General features: G+C 36.6%; 1 protein-coding gene across 2 annotated transcripts; it reads right to left on the reverse strand.

The window, feature by feature from the left end:
• Positions 1-483: 483 nt before the first annotated feature.
• LOC103719120 (kinetochore-associated protein KNL-2 homolog) lies at positions 484-12,930 on the reverse strand. Of its 2 annotated transcripts, none has more exons than XM_008808200.3 (10): positions 12,593-12,930; positions 12,412-12,494; positions 11,414-11,558; positions 9,342-11,103; positions 9,166-9,260; positions 8,906-9,001; positions 6,925-7,012; positions 6,753-6,808; positions 3,402-3,456; positions 484-1,108 (listed from the first exon to the last, which is right to left on the reverse strand). In XM_008808200.3, the coding sequence occupies exons 1-10, from the start codon at positions 12,776-12,778 to the stop codon at positions 1,065-1,067; spliced, it is 2,610 nt and encodes an 869-aa protein (XP_008806422.1). In that variant the 5' UTR covers positions 12,779-12,930; the 3' UTR covers positions 484-1,064. The 2 variants fall into 2 exon arrangements, with proteins under 2 accessions (XP_008806422.1, XP_038973759.1); XM_039117831.1 differs by lacking the exon at positions 484-1,108 and adding an exon at positions 1,116-1,408.
• Positions 12,931-13,877: the final 947 nt, after the last annotated feature.

The following is a 13,877-nucleotide window of genomic DNA, read 5'->3' on the forward strand; positions in this document are numbered from 1 at the left end:
ATACACTTATCCTCCTATGGTTTATTTTTATCCAACGCTTTAATTCATAACTTAACAAAACGTTAGTTAAATCGTTAACTTAGATGGACCTAAGTATCGCATCAAAAAAATTTAAAAAACGACCAGAGTAGTCTTAAGTGATATAATATCCACCCAAAAAGGAGAATAGTTGTGAGGCGCCAAAGGTTGAGTTTGATCTTCATGAATCATTATGTACTAAAAAAAAAAGCAATCTAAATCTCCCAAGTAAGTAGATGCCTTCAAAATTTTCTACTGCAGGAACTAGTATCAAGAGTTTTGTTGCTTGAGCCAACCTATTCATGATCCAAGCTAAGCCATGGAACCACAACTGATGCAACATTCAAAAAGAAGAGTTCTCATATACATGTTGATTTAGATTCTCATGAGAATTCGTATGAACATATGTTTAGTCTCACATCGCTTATTCGCTGGATAGATTTTGAGTACTTATATAGAATCAAATAATCCAAATAATAACTTTCAGTTAGCCATTGATCCTGAATTATTACAAAAGGTATCAGAACGAACCTGACCCATATGTGAATTAAAAGATATTGCAGCACGAATTCACTAGGGCTGACCACCGGCGACACCCCCATCGGTTCTCGAGTGGATGCCGGGCACAACAGCGGGGTCACCTGAGAGAGGTTCTCTCAAAAGATGATGTCATTAGTCCAAGAAGTGACCACTAGCAGTGATTTGAGGTACTAAAAAGTCAAAAAGAAAAAAGAATAATTTTCTATCATATACATATAGATGCTTCAGTACTAGCATTGGGTCCCTTGACCAAGTAATAACTTCCAGGCTCTCTGGCTTAAGCCAATATGCATCTCAGGGACCAGTGACCACTAGCAAGGAGTCCTGAGACACCGAAGTACTTTCAAGCAGAGAAATCTTTTGCATACACAGTAAAAGAGCAAAATACTTTAAGGTAACTTGTCATGGTATTTTCTAGAATCCATGAAATGTAAGCCGATCACTTGCACCATTGATTATCTTCAGCACTTCAGGTCACAAGGATGAAAAGCTCCAACATTAAGTGCTCAGGTAAACTTCTTTCTCTTCTTCACAGGCTCTGACTGACTTCCTGTGAGAACAGACTAAGAACTTTGATTAGTGCAACAATTGACAATATCCAAACTTCGCCTGTTCATAATTCTAGCAAAATCCATATGTTAATCCTATCAAAAAGCTCATAATACATCGATAGTCAATGGCCTCCTGAGAAAAATCCAAATATTCATGTTCAACATATTTTTTAGTAGCTTATGCATCAAAAAAACCCAATGCATCCAGATTAGGTTCCATCACAGTTTTCAGAGTTTTTGAGGGAGGAGGTCCAAACGCTTTTTGTAGAAAATGTATGAGATGCACTGAACAATCAAACCTACACACAAACAAATATGTAATGTGTGAATAAAACCTGAAAATGAATCATTTTATTGATGCATATGTGAGAATAAGATAACTTGTTTTTACCAGAATTTTGAGTTTTTGTAACATTTTGACATCACAGAGTTTATAAGGTCTTATGATTGGAAACAATCTTAGCATCTAAAAAGCATATTTTGGGGCCCATGCTGCAGTGTCAGCTGGCCACATGTTCCATGGGCTGTGTCCACTCTAATTTCATCTGTAACAGCCTAAGTCCTCACCTAGAAAGCATAGCCAGAACTTAAATTTAGAGTTTCCTTGGCCTGTACAAGTCCTCCATCTTCTTGGTGCAGAACTAATATGGGACTATATGCACATTAACTGAGGTCCTAATTACTTATTCAGGGTCCAAATAGTGATTTTAGGGTTATACAGGGCCAAGGAACCCAATTATAACTTCTAACTAGCCTTTTACAATGCACTAGAAAGACCTTGGATACTTATACAATGCCAAGGAACCCAAAATATAACTTCTAGCCAGTCATTTTGGATGAAGTCCTGGGTTATTACAACCTAGGTGGCCATTAACATAAATTTTGAGCTTATTTCGTTTATTGCTGCATGGACAACATGATGAAGATTATTTCATATGACAAGATACCTAAGTTTATGTAGCGTACATGTTAAAAAAAAATAGTACAAAGTTTTAAAATGACTTATGATTATAAATTTCTAAAGAATTGCAAAAAGATATTTTTATTTCTTTAAAGCATGTCTAGGAACTAGTATAAAATAGTTAAAATTGGTCTATTGGCTAAAGTAGTGCAACCAGCCAAAAAGTTTTTCAACTATTAATGTTAAACTTGGTCTGTAATTGTGTTGTACCCTAAGTAGAATTTATAACTATGCAGTATACATGTTAAATAGCAATTAACGTAGACATATAAGATAATTAGCAACATAGATCTCTTTTATTAGTTAAGAATATTTATTTCTAATAATATATATGTCGACTAGTATGAAACAATTACAGTTGGTCTATGTTAAAAAGAAGAAAGATAAAGTGGTGTGTTTTAGAATGACCAGCATATCTTGCTATGATATTGTACCAAGCATTGACATTATATGGCACATGTACACAAATCAGCCCCTAACTAGTAAGCGCAAGATACAATGAGCTTTTGTAACCCTAATATTATTTGATTCAAGTGAATTTTCAATTTGAAACCTTAACACTTTTCTTAGTAGTTTTAGTTTATGCTGCAACATGAACATAATTACATAAAAAAGGAACTTAAAATCCCTTAAATAAACTAGAGCTATCTGAACAAGAGTAGATTCCAGTATATCATAAGCCACCAAGACCATCATGACATAAAACTTGTATCATCCAAGAATATGAGCTGGAAATTTCTTATCACAAAACAAAAGACTAAGGGCCTGTTTGGAAGCTCAGGCAAGTCATCCACAGGATAATCTTGTATATACTGAAAGGTGAGAAGAGGAGAGGGAATTGGAAGAGAAGAATTTTAGTCCAGTGGGAAGTTCCCCAGATCATCCAATCCTAACAAACTGGGATACTCCATTCGCTCTGCAAGATGATTTACATTGTACAAGTTCACGATAATCTCATTTTCTATTTCCAAAAAGATTCTTTCTCCCATCACATAATTTCTTCTCAAAAGATTTTGTAGCCATAATATAATTTGCTTCCATGGACAATCTCTCCAAGCATCCAAAGAGGGTCTAGAGAAAACTTTGATAGATATTTGGTGTTAAAGAACAGAGATCACACGAGAAAAGATTTATGCAGAATTCCAACATATACAGTCATAAAGAGCTAACTATCTGATACAAGAACTTAATGAAAATCCTGTAAAATAGATAAATGAGAAAAAAAACTTTCACCAAACAAAAATGCACTATTCAAGTTTATTCATAAAATACACTGCACTAGCATCTAGACAAGGAATAAAACAACTTTCTATTGGTTGACATGAACAAACCTATCTTGGGAGAATTCAACACATGCGCACCTCTAATGCCTGCGATTGAACCATCCTACAAGGAAAAAAAACTTTTAATAAGAAATATTTTAAAGGTAGTCAACAAAAATTTAATTTTAAATCAACATGTCAAAAAATTAATGCATATTCAAATTAAGATAAGAAATGTTACACTAAAATGCCCCTAATGGAGGAGAAAGAATATTTTATTGTACTTTCGGATGTGTTCCTTAAGCATTTTTTAGAGTTAGTTTTAGGGTTCTGTTTTGAGTAAGATTGATGTGCAAGAGCCTAGTTTAGTTATATATTGGGTTGGATGGATAGGAAGTCGTTAGGATCTAATCTTTACTTATATTTGGAAAGTTTCCATATAGCAGAATTTTAGATTTATTAGGGTCATAACAAAAGTCCTAGGGTCATAATAAAAGTCAAGGAGTCCTTTATTGGGTAGCAAGCAATTTTTTTTCACTGTCTGAGTCTATAAATATGGGTCTATTTAAAGTTACAAATTTATGAATATTAGGGATTTATTTTTGTGTAGATTTCTATTCAACTATAGAAATCTGTACACATTATTTTATCAAATCTAGTTGTAGGTTTATACTGGATTATATAATTAAGACCTAAGAAACCTTATGTTTCGATTCAGCTTAACCCATCCATGCCTAAGGAACCCTAAAAAGCTTCATATTAAATATCCATCGCCCCCTTAATCTCAAATTTTGTTGGTTGTCCTATTTCTAGATTCTGGACAACAAGTAACAAAAGTGTCCTGAACCCTAGTTTTGGGTCCCACATCTATTGTAGACAATCCCTAAAATTTTCCTGCACCAGTTTGTTATAAGAGCTAAAGGGTCCTACAATTTTCCCCCTTGCTTTCCTTTGTATCCCCTTCTTCCTTCCCACCCTTTCATCTTGTTATCAATTAGGTTTCAGGATTGATGCCTTTCATCAACATATCAAATATGAAAGGCATGTAGGCAGGTGCATTACAATATAACATCCATCAAAAATGATCTTCCCACAATAAAGGCTTTGTTGCAAGCAGTTGAGGAATCCCGAGGCATGCATCACATTGATGTAATTTCATCTTCTCCAGCTTCTAATCATTTAGAGATTCCAAAGCAGATTTCTTCGACGCAAGCCCATGTCAAATTGCAAGAAGAGCCTAAAACTGAGGATTTGCCATGCGAAGATAAAAAAAAAAAAAGAAATAATTCAATCCAAGGTCTGCTGTGGGCTCCACCGCCCCCCACCGGCCTCCAACGCCCCTCCGCGGCTCTCTGATGGCGGCCACAGGTGGTCTCCCTCCCTCTCTTCCCCGTGTTCTCTCTTTTTCGCTTCGTCTTCTTCGTCTCCGGCACGGAACCGGCCTGCACCATTCAAGAGATCACGTGGATGCAATTTTGCGTAGCAGAAGTGATTGATGGAGGACAAAAATATTTTATTGTATTTTCGTATGTAAAGTGATGAAACTTCTTTCTTTTCTTTATTTCCTACTACTAATTCCTCTCTTATCTATCTTAATCTTCTTCTTCTTCTATTGTTTATTTCTACTTCTGTGCTGTGCAACAGATCAGATCGCTACCTATAGAGATCTGTGTACATTATTTGATCAAATCTGGTTGTCGGTTTATAGCGGATTATTCAATTAAGACCTAGAAACCTTAGGTTTTGATTATCCTCCGATATGTAAGGAAGCCTAAAGAAGATTCCTCTTGAACATCCTCCTCTGATTTCAGATTCTATTGTTTGGTTGTCCTGTTTACAGATTCCAGCGAGCACGTAACAGAAGTCCTTGCAGTCCTAATTCAACCATATTTTGGAGCCCTAACACCTAGTATAGACAATCTCTAAAATTGTCTTGCATCCCAGAACCTTTTTCTATGTCACCGATCACCAATACAGACTCGATTCTGGCACAAACTTAAGCTGGCAATACTGGCACTCAACTGCCAGTTCAGCAAATCAGGTGCAGGATTGTGGAGCTTATTGTGGTAAGCATCATTATTTAACCAGTGTAGACCATCAGAAAGTGGCTTTTATATTAATTTACTGGCATAGTTACTTTGTAGGAACATATTTCTTTAGTCAAGATGACTGCTGAAATGATAAGAATAATTGAGACTTTACAGAGGTGAATGTTCAAAACTCAAAACACTGATGCCAAATTGAAAATATAAATTGAAAACCAGATGGATTTTCGTTATTTAATCATCAAGCCTGATGTCTACCATGTAACCACGATTCAATGGGAAGGAAGGAAGAAAATCTAAAAAGTAAAGGATGTCAATTTTTTTACCTATTGTTTATATGCTTTTAGTTCATTGTATAGAAAGAAATCTCCACCTTGTTTTCCCCTAAATTTTCCCTAAAGAAGCAGAATGAGAGAAACTAAAAGAACCAACAGCCATCCCTTCACTTCTTTTTTCCTAAATTTTCATTTTTGAATCTATTGTTTTGGTTTTATGGAAAATTCTAAGTTTTTTAAATACTACATTCTGATCTAGTAAGAGATGTTTCCTAAATTATATTATGTTCTTTCTGAACTACAGCAGCTTCAGTTTCACTGCATATACATTACAAGAGAGAAGTAGAATATGATGTGGTTGATGTTGAGTGAAAGAAATCAGATGATAAAATACCAAACATAGATAAGTTGGTGTAAATAAACAAAAAGAACGATATGTTGAAAATAAATTCGAACATTAAAGACATGCATGAGAAAGTGGTGTCCAGATTGTGAAACTACACGGTTGGCCCTCAGCAGACTACCAATGTTCAGGTGTCAAAATGAAGTGCTTGATCATTATATGCCTCCTACAGATAACAATTATGAGAAAGAAATAAAGTCCAAGCATGTAAGCCGTAAAATGGAAGTTGGATAGAGGAGAATGTTGAGGTGCATGTGTGGTTATACTTAAAGGGAAGAAATGACTATACCAGATGAATCAAAAGGGTTAGACCATAAAACATATCATACAGGTGACATATCCACCAACATGAGAAGCCTTTTGGGGAGGAACTCAAATGTGGATCCAAAAGTCAACGAAAAGAGGAGTAAAGACCTAAGAAACAAGGATGACCGTTGCAGGAACAATACAAAATGCTGCATTTAAACAGGATGAACCTTCCATACTAGTGAATGGTGATGACAGATTATAAAGTCAAGGAATAAGATTTGTGGATAAAGTGAGATCTGTGGGAATAAAATTTAATTACATATTGTTGATGCTAGCAAGCAATTTTCACTTATATGCATATTCAAGTCTGTGTGTGTAAATGCATAGTTTGATGAAAAGGATGGCATGCAGCCATGCACATATCAGGATTAGTAAAATTGTCACAAACCGCATTATAAATTATCTGTTGGCACCAGTTAGCCAGAGGAGGAACAATCAATCGACCTGCAATAGTTCACACTAAGTTAAGCAGCAGAGGCTGGAGTTGTTAGCTGAGACAGCCCGCAACTAATGACAATAAGTATTTAAATAGTTGTAGCTTTAGTAAATGAAGCATTCACCTGATCTAGATCTTTTTAGGTTAAGAGATTCAGGTGAGGCCATAGATAATTGACGAGCCTTACCCCGAGTATTTGGAGTTTGATATGCCTGAAAATGCAAAAAGAGTGTTTAAATCTTGACATACTAAAATATTGACATAGTAAAATAATCAAGTAAAAGTTCAAAAACATATATCAAAAACATGCAAAACACAAACAAGACTACAAGGAACAGAAACCCAGTGAGCATCTGATTTCCAACACCCAAATTAGATATTCCTAAAGATTCTGATGCCATTTTTCTAATAAATTATATTGTCTTACAAGGGAAAGCTATTCCCGGAGTAATGTATTTACCTGTCTTTGTTTCGAGGTCATAACTTTGTCAAGCATATCAAATTGAAGCCAGTTTATACCTTAAAATGTTTATTTGATAGTTCAAAGGAGGTCAGTTATTTTGAACCTGAATAAGTGTTCCCCAAAAATGACCCTAAGAAAAATCTTGAGCCAATTATCATCTCTAAGAAATCCACAATCGCCAAAATTCTCGAATTACTTAAGAGTCCAATGGTGGGAGCAATACACTTAAGATGTCATATTCATATATTAAGTTAAACCAAAGTTTGCCATACCAGTCAGTACTATACCATACTGGTACCGAACCGGTATGCAATATCATACCGTATTGATATTCAATAAGTCACGCCAACTCATACCGTACTATGTACCGACACTGTAATAGAATTATACCGGTACATGGTCTAGTACTGAGATGGCGAACCTTAAACTTTTTATAAATTATGAAGCACCATCTAGGGCTTTAATAGTCTATATGCACATTAAATCATTGCTTTGAAAAGGAAGAAAACACATTAACCAATTATGTTTGTGGTCTTGGGAGGGGTGAACTAGGGACAAACTTAACCTTTGGCACTTTTTACATAAAGTGGCTGCCTCAAGATTCAAGCCCATGCTATTGCACTTGTCACCCAAGCCTTTACCACTACGCCAAACAATGGCCCCAATATTATTGCACCCCCATATTATTGCTTAAATTACATAAAATTTAGTATCAATTTTGAGGTGGATTTATTTTTATATGATTCAATCATGTTTTTCAAGAAATTATGGTCTTGGTACTTTTTATGCTTCACCCCCATAATCCTGTATGAGTGAAATATCTTTCTTAGTTTTTCTTGAAAAAATAACGAATACCAAAACTCAACATGCACAAGCAATGAGAATATGCAAAATTTTCTATTTAACAATTGATTCCCCAAAATATTCTCAAATAGTAGAATTACTCTAAGATTATCCAATAGTCCATGAAAGTAATAAATTGGTCGTGAACTATTCATGAGTTATTTATGATAAACTGATGTATTAAATATTAAAAGTGTTATTTTTTGGTGTAAGTGGTGGCAGTGTTGCCATTATTTTAAGTGGTTACCTCATGTTTGTTTCCATGTGCACTACTAAATAGATTCGTGCAGAAGTCTGTTTTCAGTTCTTTTCTCTAATATTAAATATCCTGCTATTCTTTTGTAGATTTCTTATATTTACCCTTAGCCGGATAATTTTAATATCCTGAACTTCTGATTTGGGCCGCAATAATGATTTGAACATGATACTATGTAAATCAGAAGCTCTCTTTCAAATAGGTTTAGTTTCAAAAGTTACAGGTGAAACCCAAGAGTTTCATTTTAAACTATTAGTGCCAAGACCAAATCAATTAATCCAAAATAAAGTCCTGCTTGAAATGTCTTGCCGAAAACATTTCATTTTAGACAAAATGAACCAGACATTTGATTTGCATCAAAGTTTAGCAAACTCCAAGGTTTGGGCCATCTGACAAATATTTACATTTAGAAAATCATAATATGAATAAAAAAAACCTACTGATTGAACAGTAATTTTTAGAGTTTATGTCACAGAAAGAGTTTGCATCAATCATATTCAGATAGATTCAAATTACAGAGAGAACAAAGTGAAGATCTTTTACAGATGAAATCGGCCTCCAAGCTGTTTTCCTTCTGGTAGTGTGCAATGTTTTCTCCCCAGAAGGTTGCTCCATTATTAAAACTTCAGATATTTTTGCCTGTTTAACATCAACATCCAACAGAAGATCTAAAATTTCTGTTTTGATTGATAGCTTTTGCATTTCTCTGATTGTTAAGATGCCAATTATATTGTAATCCTAATCAAATGAAACCAAAGAAGGGAAATAAAATTGTAGTGTATAACATAATAACATTGACTTACATTTTGATCATTCGTTATTTTCAGAATATTTTCTCCAGACATAGCTAATGTTTTATTACTGCTGGATTGCTCCTTTGCTGAATTATCTAAATGACCTGTAGTTTCAAGAGGAAACTTCAAGGTTACATTTTCATTGTCATCATTCAAGCCAATGCAGTCATAAGTATGTCTATCACCTTGTCTGTGCATTACACCCTGAGTATGTTTGTGCCTAGATGCGTGCTTAGTATCATTTGCTGCATTTACAATGTTATGGTCCATCAGTGCAGAACCGACCCCAATTTTTTCAACCTCAGGACTACATCCAGCCATCTGGTTATCATACCCTTTTTTCTTTGATGACTTCATCCTCGTACTTAATGCATTAGCCTTGACATTAGTTGAGCTTTCTACAGGTTTCCCCTCGGATGAAGCAGAACTATTTCTGTGTACATTACGTGTGCGAAGAGTAATTAAAGGCACATCATCCTGAACATTTCCAGTTGATGAGAGTTCTTCAGTTCCATGCAAACAAACTTTACTATTGATGCATTCAGCACATTTTTGATCTTTTTTCTGAATGCTTTCCTTCTTTCTTCCTGCTTTTTTCACTACTTTAGTTAAATGTTTATTTATTGGAGATTTCTTCACTTCTGATGCTCTAGTGCTTTTCATATCAGCAGCAGAGCCTATCGGAGAAGTGGGATCCCTTGCAGCAGGAAATTTACACCTCTCAATTTTCTCAAAAATGCTATGGCACATATTATCTATCTCATTTGATGAAGAATCTTTAGAAATCCTTGTAATGCCAACATTAGGTGACTTCAAGTTGTTAAGGTCCCTCCCTCTCCCTTCAACATGATGAGAATCTGCATCACCTTGAAATACTAAAACGGTAGAATGCACCATTACTTCATTCTGTGATGAAATCTTAGAGCTTGTTCTATCATCCTGTGTCATTGGAGCCTTCAATGATTTTGTGACATCAGAAACAAGATAATTTTCTGAACCCACGCTCATTTTGACATTCAATGAATTTGCATTTTTTGGGTCACAGTCTTTTGGCACCAGCAAATCATCTGAAACACCTACATTTGGTATTCTTAAAATTTCAACATGATGTTGTCTTCTTACTGCATCATCTCCAGGTTCCTCCTCATGTTCATGTTTTGAAAGAATTGATTCTTTTGGCAGTGAACCTTTTAATAAGCAGTTCATCCCCACATTGCATGAGTCTAATCTACTCTCAACACTTTCCTTTCCTTCTATACAATCTGGCACGTGATCAACATTGTCACAATCCATTGGAACAGAGCTTGCCAAATCATTATCCTTCTCCACTTCTCTTGTTTTTGTCAACAGCATTTCCCTCTGCATGGCTGTTCCTGTTTCTGTCTGGCAAGTGGTCTCTACCGCTGGCTGGCTATCAGTTTCTCTGCTCTCATGCATTAAAGAATCATATGAGATGTCATGATTGAAGTCAGAATTTTCTTCCAGGACATTACCTGCATGTAAGTCATTTCTACGACCCCCTTCTTCAGCATGGCTAGTTACATGTCCTTCAGCATCATGGATAATGGCAGTAGCAAATCCCTTGTCATTTTCATACTTTTGATCACTTTTATCCATCTCATGCTCACTGCACTTTTCCCCAGCAAAAAATGGTTTTTGGAGAATCTGATTCAATGAAGGATCTCTGAAGAACTTTTTCAGATTTTCAGTGAAGTTTCTTGACAGAGTGTCACCAGACGATATCAGGATGTCACAGATCCTGCGAACTGGAAACTCCTTTACACATACTGGAGATGTACCACCTGCACCAACAGCTGAATCTTTGGATTGCTCACCAGAACCAGCAGAACTTGAAGAATTACTTGAACATGTGGAACTCTTTCTAAGATACTCATCAGCATAGTAATCCCAATTATAAGGAAATCCAACTAGGAAACGATTGCAAACCTGCAAATGTAATAAGCAAGAAAGGTGAAAAAACATATGACAAGATATTGTGAGAACTGAACATCCATATCTGCATATCTCAACAGTCAACAAGCAACAAGCAGGAAAATATTTTAGCCATTTTAACCTAAATATTTTCTTGCTTGTACATATTGAAACTGTTGCTTATACAATTAACTTTGAGGTGCAATGCCTTTTACAAGAAAAACTATCGGGCAATGGGAAGTCAAGTAAAGGATGAACAATTGCTTTTTTTGAGTTCTTACTGACTAATATATCAAAATAAAAAGGGGAGAAGAACATCGCGAACCTCAGGAGGAAACCCGTTATCACGTGTGCGTATTTTGTTTATCATGCCCTGAATTATCACAGTGATCCCATCTTCAGTCTCAAGAGTGTAGGCATCATATCTTTTTACAACAGGTGCAGAACTGAAGATTCTCACTGCTTGTTGCCTGCATTTGGTGTGAAAGAACAATAAAGTTGTTAAAAATAATATAACACAACAATTTGACATTGTCTGGCATAGACTGAAAACACTAAGAATATAAAAGTTCAGATTTCCAGGTTCTGAACTATATTGACAGGGTTTACCTGCACTTTTGTATTCCAAGCCACTACAAGACCATGACCATCTTTCCTATCACAACTAGTTTTAGTAGCTCACAACACATATGTGATCCTTCCTATTGAGATGAAGAAGATGCCAAAAAAAAATCTAAAAAAACAGGAGATTAATTTTAAAAAACAAAACAACAAAAGAAACATGTGTATCTGAGCAGTATCTAGAACCCTTTTAATTCTTTTGTAACGAAGATACTCAAAAAAAGCACCTCCTCGTCGCATCCGACAAGTATCATGTCTGATACGTACAGGGCATGGACACGTCCTGCAAGTTGAAGCATCTGTGCTTGGAAGGCTGCTTCCTAACCTAGAAACTAGGTGTCAAACCTTTGTGGTTCCTTGCCTTCTTATTCTAGTCGGGAACAGCAAATCAAGCAGTGGAAACGAGTTGGCAAGGTAAAACATTATCATAACATCGATTATTTCCCAAGAGGTTCCAATAAAGCAGAAAAACATCAAGCACCAAAAAGATTTACGGACCAACAGAAATGATATACAGGCAAGAAATGACAGAAGAACTTTACATGGTTAGTGTAGAAACTAGATTTGCTAAAGAAACTTAAAAGCAACCCGACTCCCAGTACTTTTTTCTCCTCTAACCATTTGTTTCCCCCAAAAATCTCATCATTCTACAGCTATATTGCACTTGGATCCAATATATCCATCTTGGAATTAAGCGCTTACCTGCTGGTAAACCCACTGACGGCCAATCTTTTCCCACCGGCTCCACTTTCCGCTTTAACCAACCACCAATCGGACAACAAAACCTAGGGTTTTAAACCCAAAAAATCAAATTTTGATGATTCGGATAACAACAGAATCATCCAAGAATGAAAGAAAAAATAGGGTTGAAACGAAATCGAACCGAGTTCTTGTCGGAGGAGGAGGAAGAAGAAAAGCGGGTAAAGGGGGTGCCGGGAGTGGGATTGGAACCGCCGGGGCCGGGGGTGGTGGACGAAGACGACCTCCCCATGGGAGTAACGGAAGAGCCGAGCGCCGCCGTCGCCGCCTCATCTCGTTTCCTTGGTGTAGTCTTCTCTTCGGTCTCCATCGAAGGCTTCGATCTATGGTATGGCTTTAGGAGATCCGAGAGACGCTCACTCCCTTTTGGCGGGAACTCAGCCCGAGAAGACGTCGACCACAGCGTGAGTGGAGTGGGAGTGGGGGACCAGGGGGGAGGCTTGCTTGAGGGTGAAAAGGGGAGGCGTTCAATCACCCGACCCGCACGCCCGATATGTCAACACGTGATAAGTAGGCTGACGAAATCCGGGCCATCATGTCTGGTCAAGTTCGCTGCACCGGTCTACTGAATTTGATAAAATATAAATTCCGAGTCCTTACCCATTTTATTGTAACAACTGTTGGGCTGGCAGTAGGTTGCGCCAGACCATGACCTTACAGCCCTTACCCCATTGGACCCAACTAGATCCATATTTAAACACCCATGGATTGGATCAGGTTCAAAGATTAGATCGATATAAAATTTGGTCATACGTTTGGTCGACAAAACTTGAGGCTGATCAGCCTAAGCCAAAAATCAAATTTATGTTAGCTCTTTTTAATTTTATTTAACAATTTTTAGTGATTTTATATTTATTATTAATTATTATATTAGTAATAAAATAGTAGCTAGATGCTTAACTCGAATCTCAAACTCAATTCGAACTTGAATATTTAGGGTTGGGTCTGGTCATATTTGACCCAAACCCAATCAACTAATGGGTTGGGTTCGAGTCCAAAATCATGACTCGAATATGAAATTAGATCAGGTTGAGGTCAAGCAAGCCTCGGTTTGATCTACCTTATTTGCAACCTTATATAATTGTGTTTAATAATTGAGTCAAGTCAACCAATTTATAGTCTGTTTACTCATGCCACATTAAATTAGCGCATCATTGTGGGCTAGACTTTTCCTTTTTTTTTTAACCATTGATGGGAAAAATATGGGACACCTCGACCTCAGGCCAGACTGCCTCTCCGACCTCAGACATGAACAGAGGTGAACGATTTTAACTCCAACTGAGCAGTCGCCGGCCGAGGAAACTATCAGCATATGTCAACCAGGGCTGACTACACTAACAACCGACAGCCCTAGCAGTCTAAAGTCGTGGCAGTCCCATATCTTAAGTCAAATTTGCATTGCACTCTGG

The sequence above is a fragment of the Phoenix dactylifera genome, unplaced genomic scaffold (genome assembly GCF_009389715.1).
Source record: "Phoenix dactylifera cultivar Barhee BC4 unplaced genomic scaffold, palm_55x_up_171113_PBpolish2nd_filt_p 000277F, whole genome shotgun sequence".
NCBI lineage: Eukaryota > Viridiplantae > Streptophyta > Magnoliopsida > Arecales > Arecaceae > Phoenix > Phoenix dactylifera.